The 19,906-nt window shown below is 40.2% G+C and overlaps 1 protein-coding gene across 1 annotated transcript; it reads right to left on the bottom strand.

Annotated features, from left to right (window-relative positions):
- Positions 1-1,734: 1,734 nt before the first annotated feature.
- Positions 1,735-19,058, bottom strand: rab21 (RAB21, member RAS oncogene family). The gene is made up of 7 exons (XM_012868631.3): positions 18,586-19,058; positions 12,970-13,029; positions 12,777-12,884; positions 10,866-10,929; positions 9,160-9,214; positions 8,949-9,037; positions 1,735-3,365 (listed from the first exon to the last, which is right to left on the bottom strand). Exons 1-7 carry the CDS (start codon positions 18,724-18,726, stop codon positions 3,226-3,228), a joined length of 657 nt encoding a protein of 218 aa, XP_012724085.1. The 5' UTR covers positions 18,727-19,058; the 3' UTR covers positions 1,735-3,225.
- Positions 19,059-19,906: the final 848 nt, after the last annotated feature.

The raw sequence follows: 19,906 nt of genomic DNA, 5'->3' as shown, positions 1-19,906 counted from the left end.
TCATTCATTCATTCATGACCCGGATGACAGAATCTTCACCATTTTTATTTAATCTGCAACTTTTTCAATGTTTTACTTTGGTCTGGTGGTTGTATTGACATTTTCATCCACAAAAGGCTAAACTAAATTTGCTTTTTATGCAGGCGACTGTTAAAAAAGGAGGTTTAATCACCGTAGTAGTAATCCATAAAGAGGGTAAAGACCCATAACACCTCTGAACACACCTGGGTATACTCACCAATCCTAGAAAGAAGACTCAGTCAAATTAATACGTAAACCAAACCGTTCAGGCAGGATTTACTTACTGCAGGGAGATATTATGGGAATTATCTATGGTGCTTGGTGAGCACCTTCCAAAATTAAATCATATATAGAAACCAAACTGGTTATTTGCCAAAGGAGCATTTCAACATTTATAAATGTGTTAGCACATTTGAAGAAAGGGTGAATAAGAACTAAGATTAGTTTTTAGTTTAGGTCTTTCAGTGTTTGCAAACTTATATTACATTTAAATTGACTTTACCTCTCTACTCCGCCTTAGAGAGAAGGTGAGGAGCTCCATCATCCTTGGAGTAGAGCTGCTGCTCCTTCACGTCAGAAGGAGGCGCCTCATCTGGACAAAAATGCCTCCTGACCAAAAAGCTCACTGGCCACTTTATTAGGTACACAGGGCAGCAACTTATTTTTGGGCATCTAGACGGGGTGAAGACAAAGGCAAGTGCTTAGAAACTGCTGATCTATGAGGATTTTCCACATCTGCGGTTTATCAAACGGTCTAAAAAGAGGAAGCGCCGTTCCACAAAGCCCAGATCAACTCAAACTGATTCCCTGAGTTCACTTAGTCAGAAGATCCCAGTCCAACAGAACGTGATGTTCAGATGACTAACCGGCAGAAAGACAATGTTTAACACTTTCACCCTGAACAGAACGTTAAGTTCACAAAAACGAGGCAGATTCTCCTGGACCCGGTTCTGAAGTCCTCACTAAGACTAAGAACGTAGAGAACATGGACCCGGTTCTGAAGTCCTTCCACTAAGACTAAGAACGTAGAGAACATGGACCCGGTTCTGAAGTCCTCACTAAGACTAAGAACGTAGAGAACATGGACCCGGTTCTGAAGTCCTTCCACTAAGACTAAGAACGTAGAGAACATGGACCCGGTTCTCAAGTCCTCACTAAGACTAAGAACGTAGAGACCATGGACCCGGTTCTGAAGTCCTTCCACTAAGACTAAGAACGTAGAGAACATGGACCCGGTTCTGAAGTCCTCACTAAGACTAAGAACGTAGAGAACATGGACCCGGTTCTGAAGTCCTCACTAAGACTAAGAACGTAGAGAACATGGACCCGGTTCTGAAGTCCTCACTAAGACTAAGAATGTAGAGAACATGGACCCGGTTCTGAAGTCCTTCCACTGAGACTAAGTTCCTTTAAATCCAGATTAAAAACACATTTGTTTAGGATTTTAACTGTTCTAGTTAAACTGTTTTACTGAAACATCATTAGTTCAACTTTGTAGTCCAACTGTTTTTAATATTTACTTTTAGTTTGCTTCTTAATTTTATTCCAATTTGCTTTTATTCCATTTTATTTTCCTATATTTTAATCATGTAAAGCACTTTGCATTGTCTCTGTACTGAAATGTGCTATAGAAATAAATTTGCCTTGCGACGGTTTCAGTTTCACAGGAGCGGCAGAAAGAGTCAAAGCACAGAAACTCGTCACAGATTTCCATCACTGTAAAATAACTTATTTTATTTTTGTTTAAAAGTGAGACAAACGAAGCCGTTTACAGGAATCCAACATGCACAGTTTAACTTCTCTGTTCAGGGAGTCAGAAAAATCTAAACGTTAAGTGAGGAAGAGGAGCAGAGCCAAAGCTGGGGGGGGGGGGGGGGGGGGGACCCTCCTACAATCAATAATAATGGCACATCATCATCATCACAACACACGGAAACGCACATTGTTGTTCATTTCACCTTCTTTTATCTGCAGATTTGCCCGTTTTTTTTTTTTTTTTTTTATACGTTTTTCTCTTTAAATCTAAAAAATACTTTGACTCTTGGAGAAATAAGTCATCTTTAGACGTAATTCGGGGCTTTTTTTAAAAAAAAGAAAAAAAAAAAAAAAAAAAGAGTTGTAAAAGCTGCGGCTCTCGTCTGATTTAATGTTTAAAACTGACGGGAAAAAAAAGCTTTAGGGTTTTCACTTTTAACCAAAATCAAGCTGAAGTTGAAATAAATCAAACAAAAAAAAACAGAAACAAGGAAAATACCAACACTCAATTGTGTAAATGTATTTTTCCGCTCCAGTCTTCACAGACTGAACCCCCTTTAGACAAATATATCACTTTTTACTTTTACTAATGATTAAAATATCTGACAGCGGATCATTATTCCCATCTAAGTTTGAGTTTTCTGTCGTTAGCGCGTCTTTTAGAGTTACACACGAAAACACAGGAGCAACAAAAGAGCAGAAATCAGCTGAGTTTCCTCCGTCTGTTGGAATAAAACAGATTTTTCACACGGTTTATAAAATTTAACAAAAAAAGGACGAATCTAAGCAGCAACTTTCTACAGCCGGACCGGTTCACTTCCTGGTTGTGTTTGGAGTTATTTGCCTGCAGCTCTAGCTGGAGCCCGGCATCTTGTTTAGTTTTTAAGCCGATAACTGACCTGAACACATTAAAGGATGAATTCAGAGTATTTTCTCTCTCGTTACATAAAGAAAGTAATGGAGGGGAGCCAGCTGCTTGGTTTCTGCAGCTACGGAGCATGCTCAGTAGCTTCTCCTCAACATGTCGTTCCTCGCCTCGTTTCCCAGCAGCTGCTTGAACAATGAAGGTGTCTCTGTGTTTACTGCCAACAGACCAGAAGAGAAGTCACTGCCGTCCAGCACCGCTTTGCTCCTTAACCCGCGTTTGCATCCCCAGATGAAGGTTAATGAACATCAAAACAGCGGCTTCATCCCCCCAAAAAAACAACAAAAAAACCAAAACAAACCGAGAGCCGCCATGTTTAATGTCACAGCAGCTGTTCACATGTACAGACGCGTTACAGAGACCATCGTGCTACAGAAAGCACAGGGAAAATCTGAGGGGCTTTTATTTTGGAGCGGACACAGATGAAACAAACTTAAATATGATTTCCCATGATCCTCAGCAGCAGAGGTTATTTTCGAGCGGACGAACTGGATGAGAGACGGATAAATGTGTGTGTGTGTGTGTTAGCCAGAGGAGCAGCATCCTCCGGCGGGCGTGGCCTGTGGTTCGTCATCGACGATCTGTACGCCCCGCCTACTCGATGCTGATTGGCTGGCTCCGTTGCCCTTCGCCCTCTCCTCTGCCTGAGCCGTCTCCATCATCCCTGATAAAGACAAAAAATAAAATAAATCAGGAAATTAGGAAATGTTGCCTTGAAAGTTTTCTGCCTATTTAAGCAAAGAGTGCAGAGATGCGAAAGCGAGGGATGTCAAACAAAACCTCAGGTTCTGTTAATTAAAGTTTTAAATCAGTCGTTAGTTTTTATCTTTCAGCTTCTCAAACACAAACTAAACAAAAATGACGTGTGCATTGCAGAAGTATTCACACCCGTTGGACTTTTGTGTATTTTCTCCCGAGTATTTGCTGAGTATTTACCGTATTTTTCAGACTATAAGGCGCACATAAATTCCTTAAATTTTCTCAAATATTGATGGTGCTCCTTATCTATGGTATTAACCTGACAACAGCCAGCTGTATGTATCGCTCCGCCTAGCTCCACTCACATACATCTGGGACACCGCCATAGGCATTGCCTTTACTGAAGGCTGGGCCTTATCAAAAATCCTTGCATATGATTGGATAAGCCACTTGTCTGTCATCTTTATCAACGTGCTATTTCAACCAGTCACACCGAAGCTAACCCGTGACGCTGATGAGACCGACGCCGGAAAAAAAAAACCTTTTTTTTTTTTTTTTATGTGTTTGCGGCTGTAGTGCAGGGTTTCCCGCAGCGCTATCTTGGCGAGGCGGCCGCGGAAAACGTGTCGTCCACCCCCCCCCCCCCCTCCGCTCCGCGAGCCGGTCCGCGGAAAACGTGTCGTCCACCCCCCCCCCGCTCCGCGGAGAAAAAGTCATCCACCCCCCCCCCCCCCCCCCCCCCCCCCCGCGAGTCGGTCCGCCTCGCATAAGCAAATCCATGCGGGAAACACTGTAGTGGCACACCTTTTATTGACAGTGAGCTGACAGGAAGAGGGGGAAGACAGGTCGGAGACAGGTCGCGGGTCGGAGTCGATCCCGGGCCGACCGCGTCGAGGACTAAAGGCCTCCCAATATGGTTAGCGCTAACCGCTAACCGCTCCGGGGCGCGTCCGCGTACGCGCCCCGGAAAACAAAACTTGCCAAATCCGGTCGGGAGAAGGGTGAAAACATGGTTTCCACCAACAAAAGCCTTCAGAGCCGTTCTCTGATGTTCTTTTAATGAAACAATATCAGATAGATTGGACAACACGGAAGAAATAGCAGCATCAATGCTAACGCTTGCTTCCTCGATGCGAGCCGCCATTGTTGTTGGAATCTCACGGTGGCTTCTCCACTACGTCACATCCATGAATAACCCGCCCTGCGTCCTGATTGGCCAGACCAAAAATTTGGTTGGGGAAATCATTTTCAATGAGCCGTGTCCCAGATGTATGTGAGTGGAGCTAGGCGGAGCGATACATACAGCTGGCTGTTGTCAGGTTACTATATGGTTAGCAATGAAGCCGCTCTGCTCAATGGATATTAGGAGCATTACGGTACACTGTGTCACTACCTGAGGACCCCTGAGCTGTCTACCAGACTGCCTGACTGTAATGTCTGAACTAGAACTGCAACAATAAACCTAGTAAGTTAATTCAAGATAAAAGTTATGTTTATTTTAGCCTTATGTTAGAAACAGAGACGGATAGAGAGCTGTGTATGCGGAGGTGCGCACTGCAAAAAGGGAACTAAACGTACAATTATCTTGAAATGAGTGTATTTTTCTTTGATTTGAGCAGATAAATAAGACTATTTGCCTTTAAAATTACTATTTCTACCCCTAAAATAAGATAATTAGATATCCTATAAGATGATGGAGATGAATTGTTCCTATTTTAAGTGCAAAAATCTGATTAACTAGGGAAGAATATGCAGCTTCCTTTATGCGTTAACTCTTAAATAAAACCGAACAGACCAAATCGGCAGGGCGCGCGGTTAACATGAGGGCAGGGAGGTATGATCGATCGCATCACTTCCTGCATTGAGTCACAAACAACCAGCAGAAACGTGATGATGACTGTAAGATATGATATCTGAGACTAAAAACAGCTCGGTTTATTTGCTGTATTTCTAAATATTCAACATGAAGCGAGAGATTTTCTAATGATTATTTTAAAACGCAGCCCTTCTAAATTTGACAACAGCGCCCCCTGCTGTTTGGTCTGTACCTGCAGTCAGTAATATGATGAATACTAGTAATAAACTCCTGAAAAAGTACAAAGCTTAATGTAACAGAGGTTTATCTTTAATATTAATGGTTTGATGTTATTTTTGCCATATGAGGTTCAGAGCTGGTTAAAGTCAATCTTCAGAACGACAGCTTTAATGCATTAAAACGGAAAATGTTTTAACACAACAGAAAACATCTGAGAACCGCTGTTCCAGGTGAACAAAGGAGATAAATTAGTGTCTCGTGTTGATTAAAACTAGCAAAATGTCATCAAGATGTTTATAATCACCTTGAGATCATCTTGATTTGCTTATTTTTACGTTTACTCTCCAGTCAATTTACTACCTTTGTCTAATTGATATTAATGCACTCTCACCTGTCAGCATTTCACAGGGATTGCCTGCTAGTATAAAGCGGACTTATTTGGAAAAATTATGACATGAAATGGAGAAAAGGAGATAAATTAAAGAAACTGAACAGCAGCACATCTGTCTGGTCATTTCTGGGAGGAGAAGGAGTTTTAAAAGTTAAATTAGTCCCTGGATCATGGCGCAAACAGGCGGACTTTTAAGCGTATTTCTGCAGATAAATGAATCTGGAAGGAGAATCGCTGCAGCAATCAAAATCGAGGAGATTGCATCACAAGCGAACTCCTAGACGACCATTTAGGCTGCTGACATTATCAATACAGAGAATACTTTCTCGCCTGTTTTATATACATATTTTGTTAACATTTTCACTTTTTGTTCATGATTACCAAACATTTTTCTTATCCATCCTCAATAAAATGACGTTAGTGGAGCCTTTAACCTGTCGGGGCGCTGAAACTAATTAATTTCCCTTTATGGGGGATGGTAAAGTTTATTTTACTCCTCCTCACTCCTAAGATATTTCCACTTTAGCAGCTCTCTGAAGGCCTGAGATGCTTTGTCATTAACCTTTATCTCACCGAGGTAAAATCCTAAGATTTTTCCTAAATGACGTCACTAAGAGCTGCTTTTAGTCTGAGGATTCTTTGTGAAAACGTGGACTGGACTCCACTGAATGTCGCCTAATGCCATTTTCCATGAACCTTCAGGAAGGGGAGCTCATATTTTTAATAACTAACTAAAATCTTTTTTCATGTAAACAGAATTAGATCACAGCTGTATAAGCGGATGAGATAGGGAAGTCTGTCGTAGCCATGTCCATTTTTACAACAACAACCTGTTGCGGAAGGTGCAAGAATAAATAATCACGTATTGCGCAATAGACAGGATCCTTTAGCGCAGCGCGACAGTGTAATTGTAGAGAGATTTTTCTTGGTGGCTGTTATAAACAGACAAACATCATTTAAAAGTGGCTTTTAAAGAGGAAAAAGTGGTGTTAGAGCCATAAATAGAAAATATTTAAGTTATTTGTATGATAGTTTGCTTTTTATTTTTATCCTATTCCGTAAGAAGATTTGTTCAGGCCATTTTATTGTGAAGTTTAGTTTTACTTTGAAAGGCTTGCTTCCTGTCGAGCCGTATATTGTATTAGAAAAAACTATGGATGGATTATCTAGACACGGAGCAATACAGTTTACCGTGTAAACTGTGGATGACTTGGAAAAGGAAGAACTTCATTTTTTATAGATAAAGTTTTTTTTTTGTTAAAATTCCCAGTTTGCACGTGTCTTTTACTTCCAGTGTCTAAGGAATGACACTGAAATTTGGATCTTTTGCCATAACAAGTGCCTTTTTAAAATAAAGTATAATAATTAAAGGCTACCATTTTGTAGAATATTCTTGTATTTCACTTTTACTTGTCCCCATGTTCTAGAGGGTCCCGTGGAGGCTCTGACATAAAATAACAAAGTAAATATGAAATTATTAAAAAGCTAAAATTAATACTGTAGAAAGTGATAGAAACATCTACCATGGACAGTATTTACGCATTAATTTGTCTGCTGCTTTTTGCCAGCCCTCTCTCCTGGCTTTAACAGATTTTGAGGTGTTTTAATTAATGACTCAAATTCGGCATAACCTTCCATTAAAAGCTCTTGTTCTGCTTGGGAGAAAAACTGTGGGCGTTCTTTGGCCATGCTGAACAGCCAATAGCAGAGCTGCTGATCAATGTTTCTACTATCGATACATTTCCCCTTTTAAACAAACGCATGAACACGCGGTTGTCTCAGATAACTCAATCCAGCCATACTAATCGTAAACAACAGGTGTGTTGGAAGAACACAATTAGCCGGATCATGATTAGCCGGATGAAATCATCTTGGATGTGTCATTTGATCTCGGATGTTTTAAGCAACGTACGAAGAACGGACCTCTGATCTCCGGTCCATCCCAGCACAGACACATCTGAAGACAACGTACCAGTGGACTTTACTGCCTGTTTTTAGACTGCGGTACCCAAGCAGGAACGAGGAGAACATGACGAAGCTCAGACTGGGATTCAGTCCGAAATGTTTAGGTGGTGAACTACATGTGAATTAATTGGTTTTAACTGAACTGAGATTAGAAGTAGTTCTTCTTAAAGGTGCATAGCCGCATTATTTAACTTTATTTATACATCACTATCTCACTCTGGTTGCATACAAAGTCTTTATGAAAGATTATAACCTCCTGCTGACGTATTAGTTGTTGTTTTGGTGTTTTACGCTTTGCTTTTGCTCAATTTGTCAGTAAATAAAGCCTTTAGTGTTTATTTACGATATTAAACAGAAGTACGTACTGCAGATGGGCAGCAGGGATTAAAACAAGGAAGAGGCTAACAGCTATTAGCATCTCCCAGCGTAACAATGAAGAAAGGTCTGAGATTTAGTGGAAAAAATTTAAAGTCTAAGAGGGAAAAGTCTGGAATATCTCTGGGAATCCAGTCTGAACGTTGGTGTTCACTGAATCAGACGCTAAAGCTGCCGAGGCTCAGATGTGACGCAGAGTTGACTGATGTGAGTAAATGTTCTGATATGAGGCTCTTAAAGCTGCTGTATATCGGTTTATTTAATTAATAATGTTGGTCAGGCTCAGTCCGCCATTATTTACAAGTTATTTATTAAATAAGCAAACTGGCATTATGATAGTTCTGAGATATTCTCACTAGATTTGTTAATCGCGCCTGAGAAGGAATTATTTTTCGGCTCAAAATGGAAAATATGAAGATGGAGGCTTGGTGTATATAACCTTATTTTATCCTGATCAAACTGTTTTTTATAAGCATATTACGTGGCTTTATGCCTTTAAGGATGAACGGACTTAAGCAGCCTTGTTGCAGGAGTTTGGTCTAAATGCAGAAGACTAAGATAGAACAGAGGAAGAGGAAATGATTAACCACCATCTTAGCCACATGTCGCTGCTGCTCCGAGTTTTTTTTTTTTTTTAATCCATCGTCCTGTGTTTGTTTGGACATTTACCTTGACGGGATGCAAAGTGTTTTATTGAGGTCCTTTCTGCTGGTTCTGAACCTGAATTATCGTGCAGAAACCTGACGTCTGAGAGCTGCTGAAGCATCAGACTCTGCGCTTACGTTTACACAGATCCAGGAACAGCTCCTCGATGCCTTTATTTAGCTTGGCTGACGTGTGGTAATGTTTGGCTCCCACCGACTCCGAGTAGCTGCACAGAGACAGACGACAGAGGTCAGCAGGGAGAGACTCGACAGCGCCACCTGTCTGTCAGCAGCAGGACAGCTCTGCATGGAAAGGTGACCATTTTGGGGTTTTTTTCCCCCTCCTCACCTCTCAGCTTCTTCCACCGAGACGTTTCTGTCTTTGTCCAGATCTATTTTATTACCTGCAGAGACAAAAATGTTTCACCTGTTAAACTGAGTTGCTTTAAAAAAAAAAAAGGCAGATTTTTAATAAAAAACAAAAACAAAACTGGAGAGAAGAATCCAACGAGGTTCATCATGATTCAACTAGGGCTGAACGATTTTGGAAAATAATCTAATTGCAATTTTTTATCTTAATATTGCGATTTAATGCGATCCCCCCTTAGTTTAATTCAATTCAATTCAATTTTATTTATATAGCGCCAAATCATGAAACATGTCATCTCAAGGCACTTTACAACGTCAAGTTCAATCATATTATACAGATTGGGTCAGATTATACAGATTGGGTCAGATTATACAGATTGGTCAAAAATGTCCTATATAAGGAAACCAGTTGATTGCATCAAAGTCCCGACAAGCAGCATTCACTCCTGGGGAACCGTAGAGCCACAGGGACAGTCGTCTGCATTGTACATGGCTTTGCTTTATATTTTTTATATAGTTTACTTTATCATGTCTTTTTAAACATATACAAACAACAAATCAATTTGTTTCCTCGCCGTGCGGATTAGTTGCTAAAAGACCCGCAGCATCTAAACTCAGAACAGTAATGATTGCGTTCTGACTACAATATATTTCAACCAAAATTGCAATTTTGACTTTTTTCTGCGTTAACCACAAGCAACAAAAATGGCCTCTAAATAAAGATGTTTGTAAACAAGGACTATTTAAAACAAGAACTTTTAATGTTTCTATTAATCAGAATATTATTCAAGAGAACAGCTTTTAATTTAATTGGACATCAATCCTTGTTGAAGATAAAGTGGAACCAACAAACAAGTCTATGTATTAAACTGATTGACCAGAACTTAATGCTATGTATGATTATATAAACTCTAAAACAGATAAAGTTAGATTATCTCACTGCTGCAACTGTCTTCCCTTCCATGTGGAGGCAAACTTACTTTAAACATTTTACCGACACCTAATAGACGTGTCTAATTCCCTAATTGTTGCATAGCCAATAATTGTTGACATCTGCGATTTGGAAATTGCGTTTTTTAAAATTGCGATTATATTGAAAATGCGATTAATTGTTCAGCCCTAGATTCAACTACATGATCCGTGCAGAAATAAGTCGATTATATCTTTACTAAACTTCTCATTCACCTGAAAAACATCACAAAAGATCTGGATTTATAAAAGAAAAATCTGTCACATAAATACACTAAAGTCTGTCAGTTTACCTGTTAGGAACCTAAAGTGACAGCAACACTTTAAATACGAGCCGAGGGAAATATTGGCCCAAAGTCCACAGATTTTACGAGATCAGCAGGTTAAATGTCTTAAAAAAAACAATCTTTGAACTCCATGAATGAAACACAAACAGCCATCATGTGACTGTTTGTGTAAATCACATTCACAAACTGCGGATTTATTATGGTCTGAACTCATGATGGCCATAATCTAATCCACTTAGGAGAAAAACATCCACCCCATGAGGCCAAAGCAGCAGCAGCTCAACAAACCCAAAGTATCCGTTTAAACGTGAAATCCAGATGGCGGCGTCTGATAACTGAGGCCGTGATGTGTGGTTGAACTATTTGCTCTCAGTAAATATTTAAGCTTTCTGCGGGTAATGTTTCCTTTAGCTCATCTTTGATAACTCACCTACTATACATAAGCAAATCTCGTTCCCCAACATTTTCCTCAGCTCTTTCACCCAGTTCTTCACCTGCAACGACACAAAAACAACGGGCAGTTCCATAAAACCGAGACGTCTGCTCGTAAAAAGAAGAGGAAAAAAAAAAGCACGGCTGATTGTTTTACAGGAGCTTTAAAAAGAGGAAACAAAAACAGCCTGTTTCATTTTAAGGGAAACGTTACATTTTTGGCACAATCTTTACAATTTCTTTTAAGTCTCAGATTAACTGTGCTGCTCTTTTTTTTGGTAAAAGTCTTGAAAATCTGGCTTTTTAAAAATCTTTATTTACTGGAACATGAGTTTCACTAAATTTTAATTTAAAAACAGTTTTTTTTCTGGGGTAAAAACGCCTGAGGTGATTCAGGGTGTGTCCAGCAGAGGGCGCTCTGTCCCCTTTGTTGGCTGAGCTGATGGGTTGCAGAGGAGACGGGTGGCTACACCTTTTCTCTGATGATTCCTAATTTTTAATATAAAAAGAAGTTAAATTTGGCATTACTTTTCGAGACAAAAATGTGGAATTTTTATGTAATATTAAGTTTAATTACTGGAAATTTCTTTATTCACAAGTGCAGATTCTTTGAAGTTGCTCCAAATTTCCAAGCATTCCAAAATGATTTTAAAAGTTTTCAAGCCTCGATTAAGTTACTGGAAAATAACAAAGCCTTAAAGTTGCTTGTTGCTTGTTTTATTTTATTTTTCCTTTTGTTTCTTTTAATTTGACTGTCTGTTTAAGTTTATATTGGGTTTTTATTTGTCTTATAAAAACTGTTATGGATGGCATATGTTCAATTGTACTTTTGCTGTTTTGGAATTGTATTTTGAATTTGTTTAATAAAAAGTAAAAAAAAAACTTCTCCACCTCCATGCTGTGGTCCTGACCAATTTATCTGGTAAAAAGTGGAAAATCAACTAAAGGATGTTGAATCTGGCAGGGTCAGTGTCTGGTCTTTTTCCATTGTCTTAAAGGAGCAATAACTAATATATTTACTGTAAAATAAGCCTAAATCATTCTCATTTGTAACCTGGGATGTTAGTTACATTCCCTATAAATAATCAATCCTCTCCATCAACAATATCTTAGTCACGTTTTTCTCCTTTCAATCCTGGAGGTCCAGAGTGTAGTCCGTGTTTACTTCCTGGTTCCTGAGCCAATCAAAAGAGATTTCCCAGGGTTTCCAACTCAGAGCGCAGTATTTGGTATTTTATCTTGGCAAAAAAGCAGCAGTAAGATAAGTAGAGCAGAACTAGAACAGAATACAACATCATATACCTGTCCTGTGGAAGTAAAAACTCACAACAGCAACACACCGTTTAAAAACGGCATGTTAGATTGTTGTGATTGACAAGCTGTTGTACCGATTTGAGCCACAAGGTGTCAGTGTTGCCTATAGCGCCTTTAAACGGCGGATTCACTTTTCAGTTAATCATATTTTTACTGTCATATTTCTGAAATACACCAAGTTTTCTGTCAACAGCTCTCTGGGAAACATCTTGTTGGAGCTCAAGTTCAGTTCTCTGACTGTCAAACTGTGTTATTTTTGTGATTTTTTATACAACAAATAAACAAAAATAACTATCCAAAATGTCTCTGTTAATCTTTCAAAAAGTCAGAGTTCTGATGTTTAAAGAAATTAAGAAATCTGGAAATGGTCGGGTATTGGGCTGGTTTTGGGCGGTCGCCATGATAAGTGCTGTCTAAATAGTAAGGAAGGAGGTAAGAAAAGGAGCCTGTATGTTTCCTCTCACAGCTCCTTTTAGCATAGGAACATCACGACGTCACTTCCTGACGATAAGGAGCTATAAGGAATCTCATAATTCGTTTCAGCACAGCCCACCTCATAGAAATTAACGAAAACGCCCTGAGACTAAACGGTTACCTTCTGAAAGGAGTCTTCGTCTGTGATGTCGTACACTAGGATGGCTCCATTGGAGTCTCTGTAGTAGATGGGACCTAACGCGTGAAAACGCTCCTGACCTGCTGTGTCCTGCACACACAGAAAGTCACGTTTCAGGTTTGCACTTGAACGCATCACGTTGGCGGCACGAGCACATCATCAGAGACCGTCTCACCCAAATGGCCAGGTTAACCCGCTTCCCTGTGATGTTGAGCTTCTTTGTGAGGAAGGACGCCTGCAGAGGAAGAGGAGGGATTATTAATAAATGGACAAATGACTCCATTAAGCATTGAGGCAAGCTGGAGTTACACTGGAGAGCTTCTGCTTCTGCTGTTATTTACGGGAGCGTTGTTTGCTTTAGAGGAACAGGTGAGGCCCCAAAACTCAGCTGACCACTTTACCTCACTGACTTATCGTCCTGCAAGCAGCATGTTGGTTTCATTACTGCTTCATTTCTTTCTGCCCCTGAGCAAGGCGCTTAATTATGGAGTAAATTTTGCTCCATTATTGATGCAAGCAAAAAAATACGTTCTGTAAATGGAAATATGGAGAAAAAAATGCAATCCAGAAATTTTAACTTAATACTTCTTAAGTTCTCAGATTTTATTTAAAAAAATGTTTTTTTCTTAAGTGTTATTTTTTTTACAGATTTCATATTTTCAAGTTTTACGTTTTCAAATTTCTCTTTTTCAGATTGAGTTTTATGAATTGTATTCTTTTCAAATTGTGTTTTACTGATCACATTATCTTCTCTTCTGGGTCCAAAAGAGAAATTCGAAAAAATTAAATGAGCAAAAACAAATTTTTGAAAAACTTCAATTTGAAAAATAAAACCTGTAAACATTTTTTTAAATAAACAAATTTTTTTTGCAAAAATAACATCTGAAAAAAATACACCACATTTTTCACATAAATGTAAAAACACCAAAATTACTTTCAAAACCTGGTTTTCGGATTCTGAAGTTTTGCAAAGTTTAATTTCTGGATTGCTTTTTAAAAAATTTCCATTTACAAGAATGCGTTATTTGTTTGCAACAATAATGGGACAAAATCCACTCCATAGAGGACAGGATTTCCTCTGAGGTGACGAGCGAAGACGCATAAATGTTAGCAATGACATTTTTATTGGTCAAGAGCGAGAAGTGAAGAGAACGTGATCTGTAAAACGCAATTTGAAAACAACCAAAATCATAAAACTTAATCTGGAAAAAGAGAAGTTTGAAAAAAATAAAATATGAAAACAAGTTGGGGGTTTTTTTTGGAAAACAAATGTATCTAAGAAAATAGAAAATTTACTCTAACAACTGTTTTTTGCTTAAGACGTTTTTCAAAGTTTAAATTTGCAGATTGCATTTTTGTTTTTCAAATTTCCACTTACAAAACGTATTTTCTGCTTGCAACAATAATGGGACAGAATTCACTCCATACTTCACCTCATATCGCCGACTTCTCTGCATATAAGTGCATGACGGCTTGGTTAACGTGGCTCTCTTAATAACTTTGGCTACAAATTATATTTTTATTATGGTATTTAAATGTAGTAATGATAATTAATGTTTTTTTCTTGGAATAATTGCTTTTAATTTTCGCAACAGAATGATGCTAAAAGTGCCAGTAACATTTCATTTTAAATCAAAATGTTTTCATTATGTTGCAAACTATGATTTCTTTTTACATCATTATTCACAAATATCAACATCCCATCCATCCTCTTTTATTTAAACCTCAAAATAGACATAAAAGGGCGTTTCTTTAACGATGACAACATATTTCCTACAGTAGATCTTGCAACATTTGTGGCTCTGAGTGAGTTTAATTCAAGTGGACTGTAGAAAAAATGGCTCTTTAGACTCTAAAGGTTGCAAGCGCCTGTCCTAGAGTAAATAAAATAGTATTTTACAAGTTCAGTCTGCGTACACAGCTCAGAGGGACCCGCTGGGCCCCTGGCTGACATCACCCACGTGATGCTAAGGATCCGTATCTGGTACAAATCCAAAGCTTCACAGTTTCTTTCATTTTTACTTCCTTTTCATGTCCAAACCACAACAACACGTCCACCATGTTCTGAAATGTCCTCCACATTAACAGCTGGCCAACCTCAGCGTGTTGCTGCCATTAAACCTCCGAGCGGCGTCGTTTTTAAAGACTCTCCAGACGTCAGACGTGAGATTAAAACACGTCAAGAGTCCGAAGCCCCGGTGCCGTTTCCTCCTGGCCTACAGGAAGAAAAAACGCACATTTACCAACATCGGTGTTGAAATCTTCGGCTTCTGCAACTTTAGATTTGCCGTTTCGACTCGGAGCTGGAAGCGGGTTGCTCAACGCGCGTCTGACGGTAACGTGGGGGGTCAAAGTCCGCGTGGGGAACAGGTGCAGCTCTGAAGCCTGCAGCAGGTCCAGGCGGAAATGATCCAAACACGTCATCGTTTCCTGGTTAAATTCCTGCTCGGCACATTACTAGATTATTCTTCAAAGACACGCAGGCTGATTAAATATGAATGAGATCGATGGAGCCATTTCCAGCAGCGCAGCTTCTCAAAGTGTTCCTGGTTGCAGACATGAAACTAACTGCACTAACTGCGTTTATTGATCTGCAGAGCCTGTTTTATTGCCTAAATGAGCAGTTTTTGTCTCGTTAAGAAATATCTAAACTAGTCTGGTCTTAACGGACAGTCCTGTGACAAACCGTGCAGTTGTGTTAATGTAGAGCTCGTGCTGAGAAAATGCTCACGGCAGCGTTGGAAGTTTCCCCCAGATCCGATGAATCTCGCCGCGCCGCGTTTCACGGCTCCTCCCTTTTTGTTTGAGGATCTGAGGCGTTAATCGTTTATATCTGCGTCCGGCGGCGCCGTCGCTCATGTGAGCCGCTGAGCCCGGCAGCTGTGGCCGCGTGACGGCGGCGTGGTCCAAGCCCGCCGCCGTCGGTCAGTTGCAACCTGCTTATCTTCATGTTGGTGATTGAAATGTGTGGAGATAAAATATTTGGTCACGTCATAAAAATTTAACGTGTTTTTTGTAATAGGGCTGCACAATTAATCACATTTGCAATATAATTGCAATTGAAAAAAACGCAATTTCCAAATTGCAGAGGTCTGATGTAACAATTAGTGAATCAGACCTTTAGGTGTCATAATATGTTTAAAGTGGGTTTGCCTGTTGCAGTAGTGAGATAATCTAATTTTGTTACTTGTTTAAGAGTTTATATAATCATACTTTATACCAGAAACTTTCAGGAATCCCACCACAGCATTAAGTTGTGGTCAATCAGTTTAATACATAGACTTGTTGGTTGGATTGATGTCAACAAGGATTGATGTCCAAATCAATTAAAAGCTGTTCTCTTGAATAATATTCTGATTAATAAAAACATTAAAAGTTCTTGTTTTAAATAGTCCTTGTTTACAAACATCTTTATTTAGAGGCCATTTTTGTTGCTTGTGGTTAATACAGAGAAAAGTCTAAATCAAATTGCAGTTTTGGTGCAAACATATCGTAGGCAGAACGAAATAATTTCTGCTCCGAGTTTAGAAGCAGCGGCTCTTTTAGCACCTGATCTGCACAGCGGTGAAACAGATTGATTTGTTGTTTGTATATGTTTAAAAAGACATGATAAAACAAACTGGAAAAAAAAATATTATTGCATTGAATCGTAATCATAATAAGATATAAAAAAAAAAAATTTTTCCAAAATCGTTCAGCCCTGTCTTGTTAGCGACCGAGTGACACAAAGCATAGCAGGAAGAAGGAGAAGAAACTACGGTTCTCCATTTAAATTAAATTAAATAATCTGAAAAGCATGATTGGCATTTCCATTCACCATCTGTAAAGATCTGTTTTAAAGGTGCCTGGACTTTGACTAGGCCGTTCTGACCCGTGAACCTGCTCTGCGAAATGCGAGTAAATCTTCCATTTGGCGAGTAAATTTCAGAGCGGTAGCTGCAACATGCCGAGTAAACCGTCTTTTTCAGTCGTCATCTGGGCGGATGCTTCTTTACGTTCCTCTGCTTTCAGCTCGTAGGACGACAACAAATGCACACGTACACAAACGCATGTGACGCGACAACTACAGCAGCTACGTCATGTCCGCTTGCTAACAGCTAGCGGTTAGCTCAGGCTAGTTACATAGCGGCGGGATCAGTAGCAGGAGTCAGTCAGGATTAATATTTTAGCTGGTAAAAAATATGCAAACTCATCGATTAAAGGCCCATTCATACCTCACGTAAAAGACGGATACGGATACGTGTGGAGTGTTTTATACGTTCTAACCGTTGATTTCGTCCGTATTTTGACACGAAAATTGGGCGCTTACGATTACGGACGAAACGGATCAACACGGAGCAATACTACCGGAAAAGGTGGGGGCGCTATTGAGTTTGTTGTACAAAATGTCAACAAAATCACGAAGAAGGTTGTAATTCTGGGCTTTAAACAATGGCGGGATTCGAGGAACGACTTGCGGAGCTTGTCCACAACTACCCACACATATGATGTGTCGTGTCCGGGGCACAGGGACAAACAAAAAGTTTACTTACAGAGCAAATACAACAAAATCACGTCTTGGACCGTCGCGATTATTGGCGCCCAGCACTGCCACCTAGAGGAAATATTGGTTATTGCGCACCTCAACGGACGGAGGTATGAAGGAGTCAACGGATAGAACGTACGGAAAGAAATACAGACGTGTAGGCCAAACGTAGGGTATGAATGGACCTAAAAGCCGACAGGAAACCGCCGGGACATTCTAAAACGCTTAACGTGAAAAAGCTTAACGTGGCTTAAGGTAGGAAAACAACGAGGAATCATCACCAAATTTCGCATGGCCATATCTTGTCATGAAGACTTAAGCCTGTCAAAAATAAATAAATAAACCGAAACCCAACGATTATAGAAGATATCCCACATTAACGTTTTCTTCTTCATTGGCGCCTATGGCAAGAAAAAAGCTTAACGTGGGTTCGATATTTTTTATAGTTTTACGTGGACATGATGAGAAATATGAGAGAGACATTTGGTGATCACTGAGCGTTGTTTAGGTACATTGAATTGCGTTAAGTTTTTTTCTTTTAATATAGGCCTCAATGAAGCAGCAACGCTTAATGTCAGATAACGTTCATAATAATTGGACTTTGGGTTTGACATTTTGACAGTTTTATGTGCTTATGGGGAGCAACATATGAGAGAAATTTGGTGATCATTGATCGTTGATTAGGTACATTAAACCACGTTAAGCCTTTTTCTCGCCATAGGCGCCAATGAAGAAGAAAACGTTAATGTGAGATATCTTCTATAATCGTTGGATTTCGGTTTATTTATTTTTTTTGACAGGCTTAAGTCTTCATGACAAGATATGGCCATGCGAAATTTGGTGATGATTCCTCGTTGTTTTCCTACCTTAAGCCACGTTAAGCTTTTTAGAATGTCCCAAAACCGCCTGCAGCAGCCGAGCCCAGAGCGAAGGCACGGTGGTGGCAGCATCATGCTGTGGGGCCGCGGTGGTTCAGGGGGGGGAACAGGGGAGCTGGACCCAGGAAGAAACCCTGTTAAAGGCGGCCTGGGACTGGGGTGGAACCTGGTTCTACTCTGCTGCGGTCAGAACCCAACATGGAGGCCTCCAGTGGGTTTGTTCTGGAGAAATGATCACAGTACCCGGATCTGCCAGGCTGCTGGGCGTGTGGACCGGACCTCAGTGGAAGTGAAACCAGAACCAGTCCCGGTTCTGGGTGAGCGTAGACGAGCCTGACCGGCGGCCCGGGGCCCCGGCCGGGCTCGGTTCGGCAGGTTCGGGTCTTACCTGCAGGGTTGTGATGTGTTTGTCGTTGAATTTGTTCTCGCAGTATCTGAGCACCAGCGACGTCTTCCCCACGCAGCCTTCCCCCAGCAGCACCACCTTAAAGGAGTAGGTTCTGCTCCCGGCCGCCCCCGCTGTCGCCATAGTGTCACTTTGTTCGGAAAATCCTCAAGTTTTCCTCCGGGATAAAAAAAACAAAAACAAAAACACAGACGTTTGTTTCCGAGCTGCTAGCGATGCTAACCCCGTCTGGACCTAACGCCGACTTCCGACTTAAAAAAAGAGGCTAAAATCATAAGAACCGCTCCCTGACAGCTCACACGACCCCGGCGTTCAACGGTACCGGTCCGCGGCGACAGGACAACGGGTCTGGAAATCGGAACCGGGTCGTTTCTCTTGGGTTCTTACGCCTTCTTTTCTCTAACTAATGGCGTCAGTCTGAGTTACCAGCTAGCCGGTTAGCTTTAACAAAGATCGTCTATATACAACAAGATGACTCACTTAGGGGAATTTTGAATGCTCCTTCACCCTCTTGTATGATAATACTGTTTTAGGTAACTTCCACAATAGTGATAATAATTGTAGTTTGATAAATAAAGGTTTATTGTGTTTAATATGTAAAGTATTATATTAAGTAAAATAGATGTTCCAAGTTTTTAATGAGATCTGAGGAGTCTCGCAAAACTGTCTGTCAACATTGTTTTTGCATTACAAACACAACCTTTAATAGATTTTATTTGGATTTTTTTATTAGACCCACAGAAAGTAATACATAATTATGAAGCAGAAGGAAAATTGCATATGGTGAACTGTGAAAAGTATTTAGTTAATAATTTAGTTAATAATAAATAAAATGCAGTGCCACCATCTTCTTTCAGAAGTCACCTAATTAGATGAGTCCACCTTTGTGTAAGTTATTCTAAGTATAAATTCAATTCAATTAAATTTAGTTTTATTTATATAGCGCCAATTCATGAGACATGTTACCGCAAGGCTCTTTCTAAAGTCAGACTCCATCAGATCCTCCAGGTTGGTGAGAAAGTTTCCTCTCTAAGGAAACCCAGCAGGTTGCATCAAGTCTCTCCAAGCAGCATTTACTCCTCCTGAAAGAGTGTAGAGCCACAGTGGACAGTCGTCTGCATTGTTGATGGCTTTGCAGCAATCCCTCATACTGAGCATGCATGAAGCGACAGTGGAGAGGAAAACTCCCCTTTAACAGGGAGGAGAACCTCCAGCAGAACCAGAACCAGGCTCAGTGTGAACGCTCATCTGCCTCCACCCACTGGGGCTTAGAGAAGACAGAGCAGAGACACAGAAAGCTCAG

The sequence above is a fragment of the Fundulus heteroclitus genome, chromosome 17 (assembly GCF_011125445.2).
Source record: "Fundulus heteroclitus isolate FHET01 chromosome 17, MU-UCD_Fhet_4.1, whole genome shotgun sequence".
Lineage (NCBI taxonomy): Eukaryota > Metazoa > Chordata > Actinopteri > Cyprinodontiformes > Fundulidae > Fundulus > Fundulus heteroclitus.
Note: the sequence above shows the minus strand (reverse complement) of the source record. Positions and strands in the feature narration are given on the sequence as shown.

Bases quoted from the DNA above. Each gene is read 5' to 3' on its own strand.
- rab21 (XM_012868631.3), bottom strand. From the start codon at position 18,726: ATGGCGACAGCGGGGGCGGCCGGGAGCAGAACCTACTCCTTTAAGGTG. The intron at 10,930-12,776 runs GTAACCGTTTAG...GTGTCGTTGCAG, and splicing joins ACGAAGACTCCTTTCAGAAG to GTGAAGAACTGGGTGAAAGA. The intron at 9,215-10,865 runs GTGAGTTATCAA...TTGTCTCTGCAG, and splicing joins GATTTGCTTATGTATAGTAG to GTAATAAAATAGATCTGGAC.